Source organism: Macrosteles quadrilineatus, unplaced genomic scaffold (genome assembly GCF_028750875.1).
Source record: "Macrosteles quadrilineatus isolate MER2022 unplaced genomic scaffold, UCM_ALF_1.0 Scaffold_418__1_contigs__length_72690, whole genome shotgun sequence".
Taxonomy (NCBI): domain Eukaryota; kingdom Metazoa; phylum Arthropoda; class Insecta; order Hemiptera; family Cicadellidae; genus Macrosteles; species Macrosteles quadrilineatus.
Window position 1 is genome coordinate 7812 of NW_026543011.1, and position 19807 is coordinate 27618.

Sequence of the window (19807 nt, forward strand, 5' to 3'; positions counted from 1 at the left end):
TTGTTCAGATTGAATGTTACTGAACTAAAAAATCTTAACCTGTTATGAGTGATTGTTAAGCCCTTAAATCAGTAGAAACATATAACCGATTTTGACAGCTTTTCTACTGTTATGTTAGTTTAGTTAGTAATGGTAAAAAATATCATATGTCACTTGTCCAAAATGTGTTTACTAGACTCGTATAGTAATCCCACTCTCATACTTGTCTGGTAAACACCTATTTTCCTGACTATATTCCGTTCAGAAAATTTTGGCGGTTAGAGGGGAAGCGATTACATCCCCTCCTCTCGCCCTAACTATGAAAACACAGCCAACAGCTTATCAGCTTAGGTACATTAAGTCTATAAAAAAGTGGTGAGGGGACCCAGGAATATTATACTGGCCAAATTTTGTGAACTTACTCTAGTACGATAACATATTATCCTTTTGATTGGTTGATGAAATATAGCATTTACTGCTGAACCAAGTAAAGCGGCTGCATGAACTTGCCAGTTATACTTGTACTGTACTTACCACATACTGTATTTACCTTGTCTATCACAGCATAACCTGTAGTCATGCCTACCCGTGACAGGACAAAGATCTATGACTATTGACAGAACTAGTTTTTGGAGGAAAAAGTACTTGGCTAAGAAATACATTAAGAAAGAAGGACTGAAAAACAACTAACTTACCTTCGAAAACAGTTCCAGGCAATTGCATATTAAAAGTTCACGACACAATTAACTTGTTTCACCCCTACACGGGGGCTTCTTCAGGAGAAAGAGGTGGAATTCTAGGAACTGTTTTTGTGCTTTCAACAGCCTAGAACTCTATTCTTGTATAAGCTAGGCCTAGTTCTGTAGCCTATCCATTTCTTTATCCTTAAAATCATTTATTGACGAAACCAGACATTCCATCTCTATGCTAAAGTTATAGCCAATTTTATAATAAAGAGGACGTAGTTTTTTAATAGTGCCTCTGACAGGCATAATTTAGGTCACATCAACCATCATCTCAATAGAAAAAAACAAAGGAAATAAAATCAAATTTCAGACTAGCACAATCTTTGAGTATTCAACTATGTCCCTTTTGAATAAAAAGTAGGCCTAGGCAACAGATAGTCTATTATTATTGGTTATCTACTTCAGTGTCCAAAAGTCAATACAAAGATCAGCTGTTTAGACAGGACCATAGACCAATTTCAAATCATAAGCTAAAATCTTTTTTAGGATTGAACCGGCAACCCTCTAATATAGGTAGCAATTAGTTGCTTACCTGGTCCAGATGTTGCTGCAGCATGAGGTTGTTGCTGCGTTGATGCTCTGTATCTGCTGCCAGTTTGTCCAACGCAGCTCTCATATTCTCCATGTGCTTTTGCAGAGTTGCGTTCTGCTGCTCGTAGTCCGTGTTGCTCTTCCGCAGCTGCCTTAACTCCGCCTCCCGAGCTGAATATCAACCAAAATCAAACAAATAATTTATCAACACCAAAAACATTACATCAAATACATTTCATGTAGGCCCCTATTGTAATTTATAATGTCTTAACCCTTACCGCGCTACAAATATGTCGGGTGGCCTTGACTGTAATGCTACATATGCCTAAAAATATATTTTCCCAAAAGTCAAAACTGAATATTATTTTATAATTTTAACAGTATAACTAACGTAATAAGCCAATATAATAGCGAACGTAGCAGAGAACGAAGTTTTCTGTGGAGTCTGCGAGTTAACCAAACACTTGCGAGTTAGTTCGTCCACAGCGCTGGCGTCTCTCATAGCAGAGACCGGCAAGTGTAGGGCACCGCCATTTTGAACAATCAGAGGGCGGGGAACGTTGTTATTGTGATTTTCCATCACGTGATATGTTCTCCAATAGCTGCTGCACTCTATCAGCAAAACTGGGAACTACAAGGACCAGCCAATGCACTCTGTATTAAAGGCGAGTATAGTCGTCTATAGCGTTTTGAGCAAAGGGAATTTCGGCGAGTATATTCGTGTACAGCGCGGTAAGGGTTAAATCTACATGGTGAATGAACGAATGAATTAATTAATTTATTTATTTATTCCACCACATATATAAAATTACACAACCAAATATACAAAAAGAAAAAGGGTTTTATGCAAAACTAAATTAATTAACTATATACATGAGTCAAAGGTTGTTCCTATCTTTTTAGTCCTGGAATTAGCAGACATAGGCTGTGCCTGTGCGTCTACTAAGTTGCTATACAGATTGAATTGTACTTTTCACAATTTGTGTCTATGGAATAAAGATGATTTGATTTGATTTGAATGAAATTAAGTGGTTCAATTTAGTTTTATTATATTTGTATGAGTGAAAAGTATATTTAAAGGAAAATGTTGATATAATAAATACACTAATATAAACTACAACATCAAAATACACAAACATTATAAGGTACAATGATCGACTCATGGAGTTAAATGTAAAAAGTCTGAGATGGGATAACAAACCTTATCCAGTAGAGTTGTCTTGATTTTATTTTTATCATTGACTATTGGATACTGAAGTAGCCATCCCATCCTTATATAATACATGATGGCGATTTCTACGAAACGCTACTCCTCCGTTAATAATGGATGGATTTTTACAAACGACGTGTCAAAATAAAGTATTTTTTGTGTAGACGCCCCCTTTCACCAATTCCTGTAATAAAAATCCTTGGGCATTGCCCCACAGGCCATCAAAGTTGGATTTTCTCCCATAAGATTAACATGAGGGAATTTAAATATTTAATTGGAAACTTTGTCCCCACTAATTTGAGAGAACGGCTGGGCGTAGAAACTTGGTAGAGGTGTCCAAAGAAAGGTCTTGGTCTGTAGATGAGTTATCAATAGAAAAACTAAGCTAAATCCCTTAGGGCTCTACACCAGAAGCCTTTAAAGATCCCTCCACAGAGTTGTTTACGTTTTGGCTATGTGAATAATACTTTTTAATATAACAATTTAACAGCTGTTCAATTTTAAATTGTATTTCAAACAACACATAATATTTTTTGGGAGTTACTGAATTGTACCAAACAAGTATTTGCAATATTATTTTCTGATTTTAAAATTGATTTTCCTCTTTATCATGTCATGTTTTGCAATATAACGCTCCATTACGAAATCAGTGGAAAATCCTTTTATCACAGCAATTCTTAAATTATTTCTTATTGAACTATCTTATATCTATTGTACGGGTTGGTGTCTGCCTTTTTCACCACTTTTGCCTACCATCATATTATTCTAGACCAGTGTTGGGAAGTAGCGCGCTACAAGTAGCGACGCTACAGTAGCGCGCTACTTTTTTTGTAGCTTTAGCTGTAGCTAGCTACATTTTTAAAGTAGTTGTAGCGGAATTTTAGCTACTTTTCTCGCTACATTAACATTGTTTGAGATAGTGATTTTTATCATAACCTCAACATTACGTGAAACAACCGCTTTCAAACTGAGATTTTCAAAAAAATTAGGCCTTCTTTCTTGGCTTCATACAGCTGGTTGCAGCCGTTTCATTCCCTATTACAACGTTGTGTGGACATTAAATGAGTGTTATCCACATTTTTGGCTCTCATTTCCTTAATTTACTACTCTATGATTACTGTCAGATAAAATAAAATCGCTAGATGCAGACGATGTTTAAACGTTACCGGTGACAAGAGAAGCTATTGAATGCTGCAAGTGATTGACAGGGAAATAAGTAATCAATTTAGTTTCTTTATTATATCGATAGTGTTTCAACTTGGGTTTTAATGGAAACCAACACTAAACCTTAAAATAATGAGAAAGCTGGTCTATCAACCTTTGCTTCAGCTGTTGATTGTGATTCATCATCACAAGCCCTTCCTTGGTTAGATTACGAAGATTTTTCAAAGGTTTACTAAATTAACAAAAAGGAAATTACCTGATGAGATTTAAGATATCCCTAGACTACATGATAATTGTAACAAAAAAATCTCCATATAACATGAAACTTATATTGAAAAAAATCACAGTTTGCTCCTGCTAACAGCTCTTGTGTAGGACTATTCCTAGGCTATGCTATAGGGTTAAGACGAATACCAAGTTCCAAGTTCAATTATTAGGAATATGCCTGTGTAGTCCTTGCAAGAACAAGCCTACTATAGCCAAGTAGGCCTAAATGTTATTTTTACTTTACAAATTTCAACATGTTTAAATTAAAAGCCGATTTCAGAATAAGTTGCTGAATACTGTTTTCTGTACCAACTAGGTTGAAGCACAATTTGCCCTATGCATAATGACAATAAAGGACGATTTCTTGACTTTGAAAAGTGTTATTCATAGAACAAGTAACTTTTTGCTATGGTTAAAAGTTATAGCAATCAGCAATGTCGTTTTTAACATTAAAAGTAAAGAAAGGCAATAAACTCCAATTTCAATAGGCTAGGCTCTGTAACACAAAAAAGTATTTTTTAAATAATCGTTTTACAGTCTTATTGGTCTTAATTTTTAATATAAGACATCTATAAATGAATCTATATTAAAGAAATAAAATGATCTTTTAAAATATAGTTTGGTTGTATATCCTTTGAACTTAATGAAATTTACAAATGCTTAAAAATAATGCAATATTTAAAAATAAGTACTAAATATGATGGGACACCCAAATATTTGGTTTTGTTGTTGTAATGTTAGGTTTATAATGCCAACAAATTAAATATAATCTAGGAGTAATTTGTTTTCCAAGTAATGTTGGATACAATACTGACATTTTTTGTTTATATGTTTGTTCAATAAAAATGTAGTTGCAATTAATTTTACATTTTTGAAATAAAAAGTAACGTCTTTGGAAAAGTAGCTAAAATTGTAGCTGTAGCTACATTTCATTGTAGCTGTAGTTGTAGCTAACTACTTTTTCGGAACTGTAGCTGTAGCTGTAGCTAAGCTACTTTTTTGGAAATGTAGCAGTAGTTGTAGCTAGCTACATTTTAAAAGTAGCTTCCCCAACACTGTTTTCTACACATATCAAATATTTTTGTTGAAATATCTGCTCTTATCGTGTCTAATAAAATCCAAACATAGAAACCTTGCCTAAAATGGTACCCATCTTGACAAATTATTTGCACCTGCTTATACTACGGACTTTGGCACACTGGGTTGGTAACATTTTTGAAAATAACACTACATTTTGGCTGTAAAATATGGTACAAAGAGAAAATACGATTTAAGCAGCTACTGTCATGACAGAAAGGTCATATTCCTTTTAAACTAGATCACTTAGGGGCGGTTCACGAGCTCGGGACTTCATAGTCCGCGACCAGACGTTGGCCCCGGACTATATAAGCGACGACCAAAAAATGGGTTCACGAGTCAGAGCCTAATGATGTGAAAGCCGGGCCCAGTGTAGGTCGAGACCAAATCCATAGCGGAGCCTAATGACAGGGATTCGCAGGGAATTTCTGTTGAGACGTTGGTAACAACAGTCTGGAAACACATGTGAAGCCACTGCTGCTGACATACGTACTTCCATACAATAGGATGATCGTGAAAAAGGCTGAACCAAAACGTCCAAAACAATTATTTTTCGTGTATTTCATTGTCCCAATGCTCACCTATAAAAATCTATCTAATTTTATTGATTTATAAACACAACAATCCACGTTTGTATGAAATCAGATAATGGAAGTCTGTAGTGAAATATATTTCTGTGTGCATTCTTATAATTCAATTAAGATGCATGTCATAAAATAACTGGGTATTTATAACCAGATGAATGCCTATTTTGCATAATTGCCTGATAATTTAGGATGGTATTTTGGATAGGATAATTTTAACTAAACTTATAATGGTACAATTAATTATTGAAACTAAAATGTATTTAGAGGTACTGATTATTAGATATGAAAATCGTAGGTATGTGCTGGTTTTAATCGTGGTTGGAATATAAGAATATTCTTTCCGTTATTCTTACACTCTTTAATAATCTAACTGTTAAATGTTGAAAATAATATTCTGCAGTTAGCTCGTAATATTATTTATGTTAACAGCTATGGTTATTAATTAACATTTTTTGTGTTGTTGCGATTTTTAAAATCTGTTTCATTGCTATTACAATGCGCTTATATTTAAGAAAACCTTTTTTTTCTTTGTTTGTTCTGCTTTAATTACCAAACAAATAGCTACCTTCCAAGCTTTACTAACATCAAATAAATCACTAGTTTCTCGATGAAAAGTGCCATCAGCCAAAAATATTAGTGCAACTAACATTTTTTTCAATTTAGAATACTGTAATGGATTTTACGGTCGGGAAATCCGTGCCTTGGAGTGAACGCCTCAAATGACTCATTGAGGCATCTATGGAACATTTTAATCTATCTTTAAATTCATCAGTCATAAAAGGGTTTTAGTCATGATAACGAGCTGGTCCTATGCAAGGTAGTGGAGTAATGGTACATAATTGTTAACATAATAAAGTATAGATAGTGCAACACAAGACGGTGATATCACCACGAACCATACTCAACGACTGACGATTTGCTTGATGTTTCCCACGGCAAAAAACTATTGTGTTCCGCCTATCAGTTTGGTCAGCAACTTATATAGTCTCGAGCTCGTGAACCCGATTTTTTAAGTCGCGGCCCAAATACCGGTTATTTCCGGATTCTGGGCTCGGACTACGATAGTCCCGATCTCGTGAACCGCCCCATAATCCTTTATAAGATACGTTGATTACCATGTAAATGTCAATAACAGCCAATTTAAAGTATTTTTGCTTTTTGGAAATGTTTCATTGCTATGTCATTTGCATTATTTGATGCCAATGAAGCCGCTAAGACCATATAAACAAGGAGGCCCCTAACAGTTCAAGAATAAAAGCCAACTTCACTTCAAGTATTCCGCTACATTTAACATTCCATTAGGGGTGTGCGAATAGTGATTTTCAAACTCAAGCCGAGCCAAGCCGAGCTTTTTAAAAAATTTTCGAGCTCGAGCTTTTTCGAGCCGAGCTTTTCCTAGTGTCACCTTATCTAAATTATTAAACTTTTTTTCTTAAAACAGTGCATAATAATAATAATAATGTTCAGTCAATTTTTAAATAAAGACAATGTTATTTTAATACATATGTTTAAAAACATTGAGAATTGTCAAGACACCAAATAGTAGATAATCACGATAAGAACTTAACTAAATTAAGATGCAAGAAATAAAAGGATATCGATTGAAGGGCTGACGAGATATGCAGTGCAGACAGAGACAATCAGATTGTCTTTCATAACAGAGCAGCAACGCGACATTGAATGACGACAAAACAACTAGCAAGTCGATTAATAATGTATATTGTAACTACTATGAATATCTAATTCTATTTTGTATAAATAAATACAAAATAAATTTAAAAACACATGATTATTCTTGTTATTTTCATTACACAAAATATTTTTGTTTCATGAATTGTATTAATCAAAAAAAGAACATGGTTGGTTTGGATCCAAAAAGGTGGAGAGACAAGTAAAAAGTAAACTTATATATTTAAAAAATATAATTGACATATAGAGGAAATAGACCAAAACACTAAAATTAATAGAATAACACACAAAGTAAACAAGAAATGAAATAAAGAACACGATGATTTAATACTGTCACTCAATTTTGTTATCTAGAAGGGTCGGCGAACTAATCAATAAATAGCCAAAACCAGTTTCCTCCCCTTCACACAGTCTCACCGCCCCCCTCCCCCCATAAGCCGGGAGGCCCAACACTTTGTCCTTGAAACACCCTAGCCTCTGAAACAATAAACCCTTAAGGCGGGGACACACTTGTCATACACCCTTCCGATCCTACTACGATCCGATTTGCGGGATTCCAGAAGGATCGGTGCGGGATCGGAGGGGGTGAACACACATGTCATACACGCTTCCGAACCGGCAACCCATCTCCGATTTCCTCCACCGGGTAGATCAACACTCGCCAGTCTGATTCGTAAACGTTAACTACGTGCAGAAGGTGATAAATACTGTATGTTCAAAAACTTTTGTATTCAGGATTTAGCCATGGTTTGCCTAGATGAAGAGGAAGAAAGTTAGACATCTCTGGAGGGCAGTGGAAAACGGAGAATTTGGGTCCATTCTGCATGGAAGGAAAGCATAAGTGCCCATTTTATATATTATAGGTTTTTCTCTCTCGAGTTCGTTTAGCTCTCCTACCCGTCCGATTTTCATGATTGAGGTCTCGAATTGAAGGTATGCACGCACAGATTTCAAATCAACCATCGGCATATATTTATCTCAAACCATTGTTCCAATAAAGGTGATTTTAAAGAAATAACCCGTCCTGCATCCGACAAACGAATAGACTGCAGTGTCGGTGCGTGATCGGAGTCAAAATCGGAGTAGGATCGGAGTATGACATGACGCGTGTCGGAGAGGTGTAAACAACCGCGTTCAATGTTATGTACCATTCCCCTCTCCGACAGTCGTACCGCAGTATGATCGGAGTCGGATCGGAAGGGTGTATGACAAGTGTGTCCCCGCCTTTACACCCGCCCGCGTTGCTGTTTTGACAACAGGTTTATGAATGCGATCACTATTTTTCATTTTCCAGAATTAACTATCAATTATTATTATTTGCAAGTTACAAATAGGAAACTACATCACATTATGGTATTCAATGATCCATGTATTATCAAAAATTAATAATTCATTACTTATTTTGATAATACAAAGCATTCATTACAGCACGCACCACTTATTGATATATATATATATATATATATATATATATATAATCATCAAAGTAACTGTTACTTTATACAAAATAAAATAGGTACAACATTGTGTGGCCAGTCAAACTTTATAAACAAACATTTTATTCTATAAAATATAGATGGTAAATAGGGGTTGGTTTAAAGGAAATAAAATACAAAACAGATTAATTAATTATTTTGATAAACATCAGAAAGGTTATGGGATTGATTGAACTAAAATAACCCAGGGAAACTTATAAGTAGAAAAGTCGTCAACCACAATCTGTTTAATCAGTACGTTGTTAGAGAGAGAGAGAGAGCAGAGAGAGGGAGAGAGGGGAAGAGAGAGAAAGAGAGATAGCAGATAGGGGCGTTTGATAAGGAATCTGAAAAAGTAAATAAACAAGGAACAACGGCACGACGATACTCGTTTACAGCCTTATTGTGTCGCCCACTACATTTGCACACGTGACCACATTTTGTTTCTTCCTTATCTTTCATCCGTCCCAAAATAGAATTCCTGAAATAGTTTGTTGGTATAATCTCCCCTCCCACACAAGCACAGAAAACGTACTACTATAACCCAGAATGCCAACCGCATGGTAAAAAGCATTAAGCGGTTTGAGAGAGCTTTGCCTGTCAATCCGTAGGCAGCGCCACCAGCGTTGCTATGCTATTGCATGGCAACGCTGGTAGCGCTGCCTACGGATTGACAGGCAAAGCTCTCTCAAACCGCTTAATGCTTTTTACCATGCGGTTGGCATTCTGGGTATAGTAGTACGTTTTCTGTGCACACAACGCAAAGGCGCAGTGCTTAGTGCGCACTGGCAACCGTGTGTCGTCATAGCGACGAGCCAATCACGCACTCGCACTGCAATGTATATTACGATACGGATAGCTGTCAGCTGTGCTAGAAAGACACTGTGATGATAGGTGGTAGTTTGTCACTTTCCTATCTCCTCAAAATTACGATCGATAATCATTGCGTCTTGATTGAGCTGAGGTTCGTGCTTATCAAACCTCGAATGCATGAACAACGTAGAATTGTGATAACATTGTTTTCAATTACGACCCAAATTAAGTGGTTTTTTAGTTTTGACAGTATTAAAAGCTCGGCTCGAACTTCGAGCTTTTTCAAAATGCCTCGAGCCGAGCCGAATAATGAAAAGCTCGACCAAAAAGCTCGAAGATTCGAGTACTCGCACACCCCTACATTCCATAGAGAGATTATTTTGACAACATTATCATCACGATTCATCACGTTTCAGATGTTTTACTCATCATAGAAAGTTATGTTATTGATAAGGCTGAGACAACTAACTGACATCCCCCAAGTCAAGGAATTCCAGCTTTAATAGTAACCCCACAATCAATTTCTCAAAACTATGCTAGAGGGTTCATTCATTGGCACAGAAGTACAATATTAACTGATGCGACGTGACGAAGGAAAATTCAAACTTACACTGTTGTAACGGATATACCTCCCTTTGAAGTTAGAATATGCCTTCCCAAAAAATATTTTCTTTTCAAATAAAATCACAATACACTGATGAAATCACAGAAGTGTTTAGCTACAAAAGACCTACCAATGTGATTTTAATACTATTTAAAGGTTCTTCCAAAGTAAGAGATATCATATAACACTAATAATAACTCCAATGACGAACGGTATGGGAAATATTTTAATCATTGAATGGCCAACCAAATTTGGCAACTAACGCAATTAAAATCATTATTGTTTTTACACTTATTACCCTTTAAACAATGCTAAACGCTCAAAATATGCATATTTTACCCAATTTATCGTAGTTAGATAAATTAACGTAAGCCTTGAAAGTAACCGTCGATTTCGACAGGTTTCACCTACTCTATATGGAATAGCTGATGCAATTTTTTTATTAAAATAGGACATAGGTATGTGAGCCAGTCACAGAATGCGTTAGGGACTAAAATTCAATTTTCTACCTTATTTATTGTTGATGACCAAGTTAATCATAAAAGTTGCTATAGCTTGTTGAAGCTATATGACTTTGTTAAAAAGTCTGTGTATTTGACATAAATTAGTGCTTTAGATCAGCACAATCTATCGGTGGCTCGCATCCACTACGACGATTTTGATTAAAAGACTGGCGACAACTTTAACATGGGAATGGAATGTCTAGTTGTATTAGGAAGATTTTATCCCTACAAACATTAACTGTCAATTAAATTTGTCGCTTAGGACAGTTTTAGGAAGGTGTTTCGTAACCCTCTACCAACCTTTTAATTTAAGGTATTATTCCTAAGTGTATAACAAATTTAAATATTACATTTCAATCGTGTGATAGTCTATGATTAACCACAGAGGTACCATATGTATTTGTAAAAAATTGCTTTTATACATTAAAACCATGATACTTTTTTTTGCAAGAATATTAATACTAACGTCACTAGCACCTGAAAGAAGTATCAAAATTTTGTAATGTAAAAATTCTAAATGGCGGCCATTTTAGTTTTTTGAACAAGAATAACTTAAAAACTGTGAATCATATTAAAAAACACAACAATTATGTTTTATTGGAAATATGAATACAAATAATGTAACAAAAATGCAATAATAAATAACCGAGATATGATATTTTGTGTTGCGCACCTAGTAGTGCTTATGAAACTATCATATTGGTTCGGTCATTGTCACACTGTTGCAGATAATAACCAGAGTACTTTGACCTAGACTGGACTGTCCGACCTTGGCACTAAGAAGGTTGAAATCTCTAGGAAGGTTGCAACTTAGGAGACAAGACGAATGGGCGTCTCACAGCTTCTAGGCTATGTAAAATGACTAGGGCTGTCAAACTGAGCTGAGGGGTGTTATAAAAGATCAAAATATCAAATTAGCTAGGAGTAAAACTATCCCCCCCCCCAAAAAAAAAAAAAAATCTTTAAGGAGAAGTGTTGCCACAGATATTTCTGGCACACTCGGCTGACTAAAACTGTACTTTAATAAAGATAATAACCAGTTGAACAAAAGTAAAGTGGTGAATAGCCAAGTAGCTGTGCAGATGTGAGATGCCCAATTTAAGTGATATTTTTGCTTTAAGGTTACATAAATCAAGACACATACAAGGATTCCAGCCTACCTTTATTGTGATCTAAAAACTCTTCCGTGAATATTGGAATGTCATATCCAGTAAAAATTTGTTCTGCCTCTTTTTCAACCATTTCCTACGACAAAAAAGACACACTTTTCAGCATAAGCTTTTACTTTTAAATAAATGTAACAACAGTTTCGAAAAAATTATACCTACAGCAAAACTTAAATAATAAAATAAAATATAAATTATTTAACTAACTTTTAATAAGAGGTAATGTTACAATAATTTCTTAGTCTATATTGTTCATCAAGTTAAAAGAATAACTATAAACCTCAACTAGTAATTTATAAGTTAATTGGTATAGGATATAGGTCTAATTCAGGAATTCCAAATCTTTCTCGACCAGCATTTTTTTATTGTTTAAATATTTTGATATACCACTTGGGCGACACTAATATGGAGAACAGAGGTTTATTTTAATTTTAAACGTGTTTAAAGATATGTACATTGTTTTGAGCTAAGCCACTAATTTAAGGTTACATTTTCACTTTGAAATATAAAATAGGAGAGATATGTTCTTTAGTTATGTTGTGTTCGTGGGTTGAATTGGACTTAGGAAGTGGACTGCTGAAATAAATACGATATTTTACATGTTTTAGACACGGCTACAAACGGGTGGTTAATGTTCGAATTCTGGAGGTAGACTGACTGTTGTAGGGACGTACGGACATGGACGGTGGTGTGATGTAGGTGGAGAGGGAATCAGGTGATGTTTGTAGCCAATGAGATTTATTGAAAATCATACGATTCATAGTGGCGTGATGTACAAGGAAATCATAGCTACAACGGATATTAATATTCTTAAGATATATTACAATTTCCTCCCTTTTAAATTTGAACAAAACACTGCAAAAAAATGTCAACTTTTAATATATAGTCCATTGGTGGTAGAGTGATATTTCTTGACGCTTAACCTAATCAACAATCAGAAAATGTATAATCATCATTGGGTATAACACAGTATTTAACATCAAGAATCATGGTAAACAGCAAACACACACAAATACAAATTGGTAAAAGAATCATAAGTCTAATCTATTTACAGGTTTCCTAACGCGTTCAGGATTGCGTCGTGGTGGAATTCGACAGGTGTTACTACTACTACTATCACTACTACGCACAGCTGATTTTACGCACGCGGATACGGGCGTAGTACTATGTGTGGGGGAAGGGGGGAGTGACTTCCTGGCTGGTGGTGTAGATCGCCACGCTGGAGAAGCGGGGAGTGACCTCCTACCATTCGCTGGGGTGGTTGCCATGCCAACCGGCTTGCTGACTACGTCCTTGGCGGGGGAAGAAGTACAATGCCTCTGGTATTGCGGCGTTGCCAACTCTGGGTCTGAGCTAGCGGATGTAGGGGTTGCCACGTTTCTATGTACAATATTTTCAGCAAAACCCGTATCTCTGTGCAGCGGACTGTTATTTAAACCGATCAGCTGATCTATGTGACGCTTAGTAACAATGCCTGAACTTAACTCTATTTCATACATAACAGGACTGATTTGCTTGTGTACAGTACCCTGTAACCATTTGTTGTTTGACCTATAATCTCTCATCAAAACAGTTTGACCTGGATAAACTATCCTAGTACTCTTTGACTTAAAACTATTTTTACATTCTTCTTGTTTCTTATTTACAAAATGTGTTACGTTTGGTCTCAATAGATCCAAACGGGTGCGCAGTTTTCTGCCAAACATCAGTTTACTGGGTGTTTCATTGGTAGTTGAGTGAACAGAGTTTCGATAATCGAACAATATTCTACTCAAGGCTACGTCAACATTTACATTGTCATGAAAAGCACGCTTTATTTTGTCTTTAGCAAACTTAACGCTGTTTTCAGCTTGCCCATTACTTTGAGGATGGTAAACAGGACTGAATGTGTGTCTGATACCGTTCATTTCCATGAAATGTTTGAATTCAGCTGACGTAAATGGTGGTCCATTGTCAGAGTGTAGATTAACAGGTAATCCAAACCTACTGAATAATTCTCTTAAAAACTGTATAGCTAGTTTTGCGGAAGTTGAACTAACTTCACCTACTTCCAACCATTTTGAGTGAGCGTCAATAACGATCAAATACATTTTATTTTTGAAAGGCCCTAGGTAGTCAACATGAATGCGTTCCCAAGGAGTGGATGGGTAGTGCCAAACGTGTAATTGGCTTTTAGACGGATTTTTCTGTGTTTCTGACTTTACATGTTCAAATGTCAAAGGTAATGAACTCTCCCGTAAACAATGTAAATAAGTACCTTGCCACGCAAACTCATCAGTAGCATTGTTGTGATTAACACTCAACGGCAATCTAGATAACAAATCTTCGTTGTTTTGATCCGATTTTACTTCACCTACTTCCAACCATTTTGAGTGAGCGTCAATAACGATCAAATACATTTTATTTTTGAAAGGCCCTAGGTAGTCAACATGAATGCGTTCCCAAGGAGTGGATGGGTAGTGCCAAACGTGTAATTGGCTTTTAGACGGATTTTTCTGTGTTTCTGACTTTACATGTTCAAATGTCAAAGGTAATGAACTCTCCCGTAAACAATGTAAATAAGTACCTTGCCACGCAAACTCATCAGTAGCATTGTTGTGATTAACACTCAACGGCAATCTAGATAACAAATCTTCGTTGTTTTGATCCGATTTTACATATTGAATGTCAAATTCGTAACCGGACAAGAACAAAGCATATCTTTGCATGCGACCAGCAGCAAAATTAGGCAATCCCTTTTTTGAGCCAAAAATACTTAGAAGCGGTTTGTGATCAGTATACAAAACAAACTTTCTCCCATACAAATATTGATTGAATTTTTTGACTGCAAAAACAATAGCAAGAGCCTCTTTTTCTATTTGTGAATAGTTTCGCTCAGCTGTTGAGAGTGTGCGTGACTGATACGCTATCGGTTTCTCTACGCCATCTGGTGAGACAATACTTAAGACGGCGCCTAGGCCTACTGAGCTAGCGTCTACGGCTAATTTTAAAGGTAAATTGGTGTCATAGCGAGCCAAAATAGGGGCATTAGAGAGTAGCTCTTTTACCTTGTCAAAAGCTACAATACAATTCTTATCAAAATTGAAGGGTGTGTCCTTTTTGAGCAGGTTGTACATAGGACTTAATATAGTGGAACAATTAGGAATGAACTTCGAATAGTAGTTAATTAGACCTACCAAAGCTTTGACTTCTGTCACTGTTTTAGGAACTGGAGCGTTTTTTATAGCTTCTACCTTAGATTCGGAAGTGTGTAGACCTTGTTTGTCAATTGTCGTAACCTAACGTTACGCTAGAAAAGTGGACGATATAGCAAGAGAACCACTTACGTTCGTTGGTGGACATAGAAGAAGGAGCCGTGACGAATCATCCCACTTCAGGGCTCAGTGCACAGTGCAGCCACCCCGCAAAACATAATAACTCTTCCGTTACTAATAATATTATGACTGTTCATATATGAAACTATAATGACTTCTACTACACTCGTCTTCCCCATAAAAAAAAGTCAATATCATAAATTCAAAATTAACTCAACTTTCAAAATAAAATAAATTCACTTTCAATAAAATGCAACCAAAATTTCTTCTTCCCATTATTCATTAATAATTTTACAAGTCCAGCCTGTGAGGCTTTCGCACAGTCCGTGCAGACTTCCTCAGCGAGGGTGGTGGGCTGCACTGTGCTAGCGGCGACGCAGGAGTTGGCTGAGGCTGGGCTTGCCCTAGGCTCTCCCTGGGACTGGTAGTAGGCCTAGGTACAGGTGACATCATCATGGGACTAGTTGGTCGATCTCCGGCGGGGGTGAATTCTTGGGTACTTGGGGTGATACAACGGGATCCTTGGGTGATACAAAAATCTCCTCCTCTTCTGCATACCGAGCTCTCAAGTGATCCGCATGACAAAATCGGGGTTTTCCACCAATAACACTCACCAGATAGGTGACCGGACTTCTCTTTAGAATTATTTTGCCAGGAACCCAAGATATCTTTTCATTTCGGACAGTTTTGACATAGACTGCCTGACCTTCTGAGAAAAATCTGCTTCTTCCCCTAAGCCTATCAGCTGCATCTTTTTGTTCCCTGTGTTTTTGATCAATGGATGACTGGAGATTGGGTTTTAACATAACCAACTGAGTACGAGGCTTCCAAGACAGTAACATTTCTGCAGGGGTTAAGCCAGTAACTGTATTTGGAGTGTTGCGGTACGCAAACAAGAAATTATCTAATTTCATTTGAAGAGTGGTACGCTGAGAACGCTGATGTTCCTCAATCACTTGACGCAAAAGGTTTTTCTTGACCTCCTGAACACTTCTCTCCGCAGATCCATTTGAAGCCGCATGATACGGGGGAGTTAATGTGAACTTCACATTGTTGTTATGCAAAAAGGTTTTGAACTCTTGACTAGTAAAAGATCTTCCGTTGTCCGACACCAGTTCGACAGGCAATCCATACGATGAAAACAAGGTACGGAGTTTCTCAATAACCTTGGAAGAATTCATGGAACTCATGATAAATACCTCTAGCCATTTAGAGTATGTGTCAATCAAAACTAAAAGTTGCTGTCTCGACTCTGGATCCTCCGCAAAGTCAATGTGTATCCTCTGCCATCGGGTTGATGTTGTAGGCCATTGCTGCAACGGTACTTTAGGTATCGAATTCCTAGTTAACTGACACGCAGAACAAGAGGCCACCACGTCTTCAATCGACTTCTCCATGCCTGGCCACCAGACATAACTTCTCGCCAGCATCTTCATGCGTGTAACTCCCGGGTGTTGATCATGCAACATTTGAAGCACAGATGAATACAGTTTCTTTGGAATCACTACACGAGAACCCCACAGCAAACAACCTTGTTCCACGGACAACTCGTCCTTCTTCCTTAGAAAAATAGCTAGTTCCGGCTCAACCGAGCTCGTCCAGCCGTACATCACAAAATCTCGGACCTTCGAAAGAATCGGATCCTTATCCGTCATTTTACCTATATGCAAGGCAGTAATAGGTGCAATGTCCTTGACAACACAGAAATTGTTCATCACTTCTGTACACATATCTACATGTGAAACAAAATTAGCATCCAGCTCTATAGGTTCCGCTTCTGCTAAGGGTAACCTAGACAACGCATCAGCGTGAGGGACATCCACTCCCTTCCGGTACCTAACCTCCAAATCATATGCTGATAGAATCAAGGCCCATCTCTGCAGCCTAGCTGCCGCCATACTAGGAACGCCCTTTTTAGAGCCAAAAATAGCCGTCAACGGCTGATGATCAGTCTGTAGAATACAGTGTCTTCCATATATATACTTATGAAACTTTTTGACTCCAAAGATCAAAGCCAGAGCCTCCCGATGTAACTGAGAATAATTCCGTTCACTGGAACTTAGCGTTTTCGATGCGAAGGCAATTGGCCTTTCCTGACCATCGAGAAGATGAGATAGAACAGCAGCCACCCCTCTGGGACTCGCATCACACGTCATAACTATGGGCTTTTTAACATCATAGTGAACTAACAAACTTGAGTCCAACACCCATGATTTACTCTCCTGAAAAGTCTTAGAACACACCTCCGACCACACCCATGGATGATCCTTATGTAATAAGTCATAAAAACAGCTTATTCTAGCAGACAGGTTAGGTATAAATGCATGATAATAATTTATTAGACCAATATAGGCTCGTAACTCTTCCTTAGTACTAGGCTCAGGCGCTTTACGCAGCGCAGTTAACAAACTTTCTTGTGGACGGAGACCATCTCGAGTAATCACATGTCCTAAATACTCGATTGAAGATTGCAAAAACTTACACTTTTGTTGGTTTACTCGAACACCAAACTCATCAAGGCGTTGCAGCACCTGCGCCAGACGGGCAAGCCCCTCTTCCTTAGAGCGAGCCGCCACTAAGACGTCATCTAAGTACGCCACCGTTCCTGGAAGACCTGTTAAAATTTGGTCGATGGCTGACTGAAAAATTGCAGGAGCTGAAGACAAACCATATGGTAGCCTTTTTAAACGATTGTAACAATTGGTTTGTTACAAGTTTTTTTTACTGTTTAAGAAAATGCTTAAAATATTATTTAGGGTAAAGTTTTGTTTTAATTTCAATTAAGCTAGTTCAGTGCTAGCTGGACAGGTTATTATTGGGGTTTGGAGATAGTAAGTGAGAGAGAGAGACAGAGAGTGAGTGTGAGGGAGAGGGATAACTTGCTATTGATAACTGTGGGCCAAGGTAGTTCTTGCTAAGACAGTGGATGTGTTAGACTTAAATTTGTTGGTTGGCAGATGTTAGTTTTTTTTTTTTGCTGAGTGCCTTGGGAACAGTGGTTATATATATGGGTCCCTAGCCAATGCAAAGTCTTTTATCTTGTGCTCTTGGTCCTGTAAAGAAGTATATCTACAAGTGTTAAACCCTCAAGTTGAGGTAAGAATTTTTATGTTATTTTAGTAGGATAATTTTAAAACAAAAAGTTATTCCAGGAATGAATTTAAAAAGTTTGAACCAGATTGACCAGATAAAAATGTGTAAAGAATAGTAATTTGAGTTGTAAATATGTGAGCACATGGTTGCAAACTTGTTCTTTCAGGTCCATTTTCATTAAAAACTGCTTATTTTATTGAGGATATTGTGTTTAAAGATGTAAACACGTTTAAGATGTTGAGCAATTAGTTTGTAAAAGAAATATTAACCACAGAAATAAATAAATTATATTGAAATGTGTGCAGTATGCTGAAGTAACTATGTGGCTCTATTGCATTGTCACCTAGAGTCATGAACAGTAAATTCAACCTTGTTGGAAAGGATAATTTATTTCAGTAAAAGGAACAAAGTAACTGTGACTGTCAATCATGTTGGTGCTATTTATTATTTTGAAAAATGTTATGGTAATAATGTGCAGTATTGAGGTTAAATAATGTTGAGTTTACGCCATTAGCAATGAATATAAATTTTGAATAAGTGTAAACCAATGAAATTAATAAATGTATTATTTAGCTTCTGTATGGGGAACATACTAAGGAGTTAGGGACCAGGGAGTTAAATATTTAAATAAAATCGGAAGGCTAAGCAAGGGGAGTGTTCACAGGGTTCAATCTTGTGGAATATGGATTTCTTCCGGAAGTGCACCTTTGCTCGTCTGTCTTTGGTAACATCGACCGCTGCCTAGACTGTCGTAGGACCTAGACGATACAGCCCGAGGCGAAGGATACCTTGGAAGGTGGTCTGCCAGTTGGGGGAGTCGTGGAGTCGCTGGTCCCAGGAGTCCTGGTCCTGTATCGACGACTCGAGTGGCTGATGTCTACAACTTGGACGTTACCTCAGACTCAAGGATCGAGCTCTCTTCGGAACACTTCGGATGAGTACCACATAGTGGATAGTGGATATTGTTTAATTGGGGCCCCTAGATACTTAGATATCAAAGAACACATTGGTTTTTATAAAGATTGTGTGTAATTTAACATTTTTAAGGATAATACTGCACATTTAAAGTAGATACTGTTTATAGGAAGATATTTATTTGGTTAGGTTTGACAGAGAGAAAAAGTTGTTTTTTGGTTGAGAATTGTCATTTTATTTGATTTTAATTTTTATTGTTGTAATAAATCTTTTCTGGAATAAGATGCTTTTATTTTGTTATGACCCGAAGTTCTGGCGTCTCACAGGCATTCATACCTGGTTTAAAGTCCAGTAATTATTCTTGTGGTTCAGTTAATATTAGTTGGATCGCAAGAGTCGTTACAAGTTGCGCCACTCTGCTAATCAGGATGAATGTGTGTGGGTTAGCTATGAGGCTTGGGTTAGAGCAAAATAAGTTTTAATGAGTGCAGTCGTAAGTCAATCAGTCATGTCGTTCAATGTAGATCTACTGCTCAAGGATGAGCTGATATATGAATTGCAGTGGCGAGGGTTCCCCGTAACAGTAAATAATACAGTTCCCATTTTGAGAAAGAAATTAAGGAAAGCTTTAAAGACTGGGGTGCCTACTGACTGGCAAAATCTTACAGTGCTAA

At 37.0% G+C, this 19807-nt stretch overlaps 1 protein-coding gene across 1 annotated transcript in view; it reads right to left on the reverse strand.

The window, feature by feature from the left end:
- Nucleotides 1-1257: 1257 nt before the first annotated feature.
- LOC128982507 (high mobility group protein 20A-like) overlaps nt 1258-19807 on the reverse strand; it is a gene marked incomplete at its 3' end in the record, with an annotated part of 40358 nt that continues 21808 nt past the window's right edge. Inside the window, exons 4-5 of the mRNA XM_054401467.1 lie at nt 11806-11890; nt 1258-1427 (exon numbers count right to left, since the gene is read on the reverse strand). Of these exons, the coding sequence (XP_054257442.1) occupies nt 1258-1427; nt 11806-11890 (255 nt within the window). The remainder of the gene's footprint in view (nt 1428-11805; nt 11891-19807) is intronic.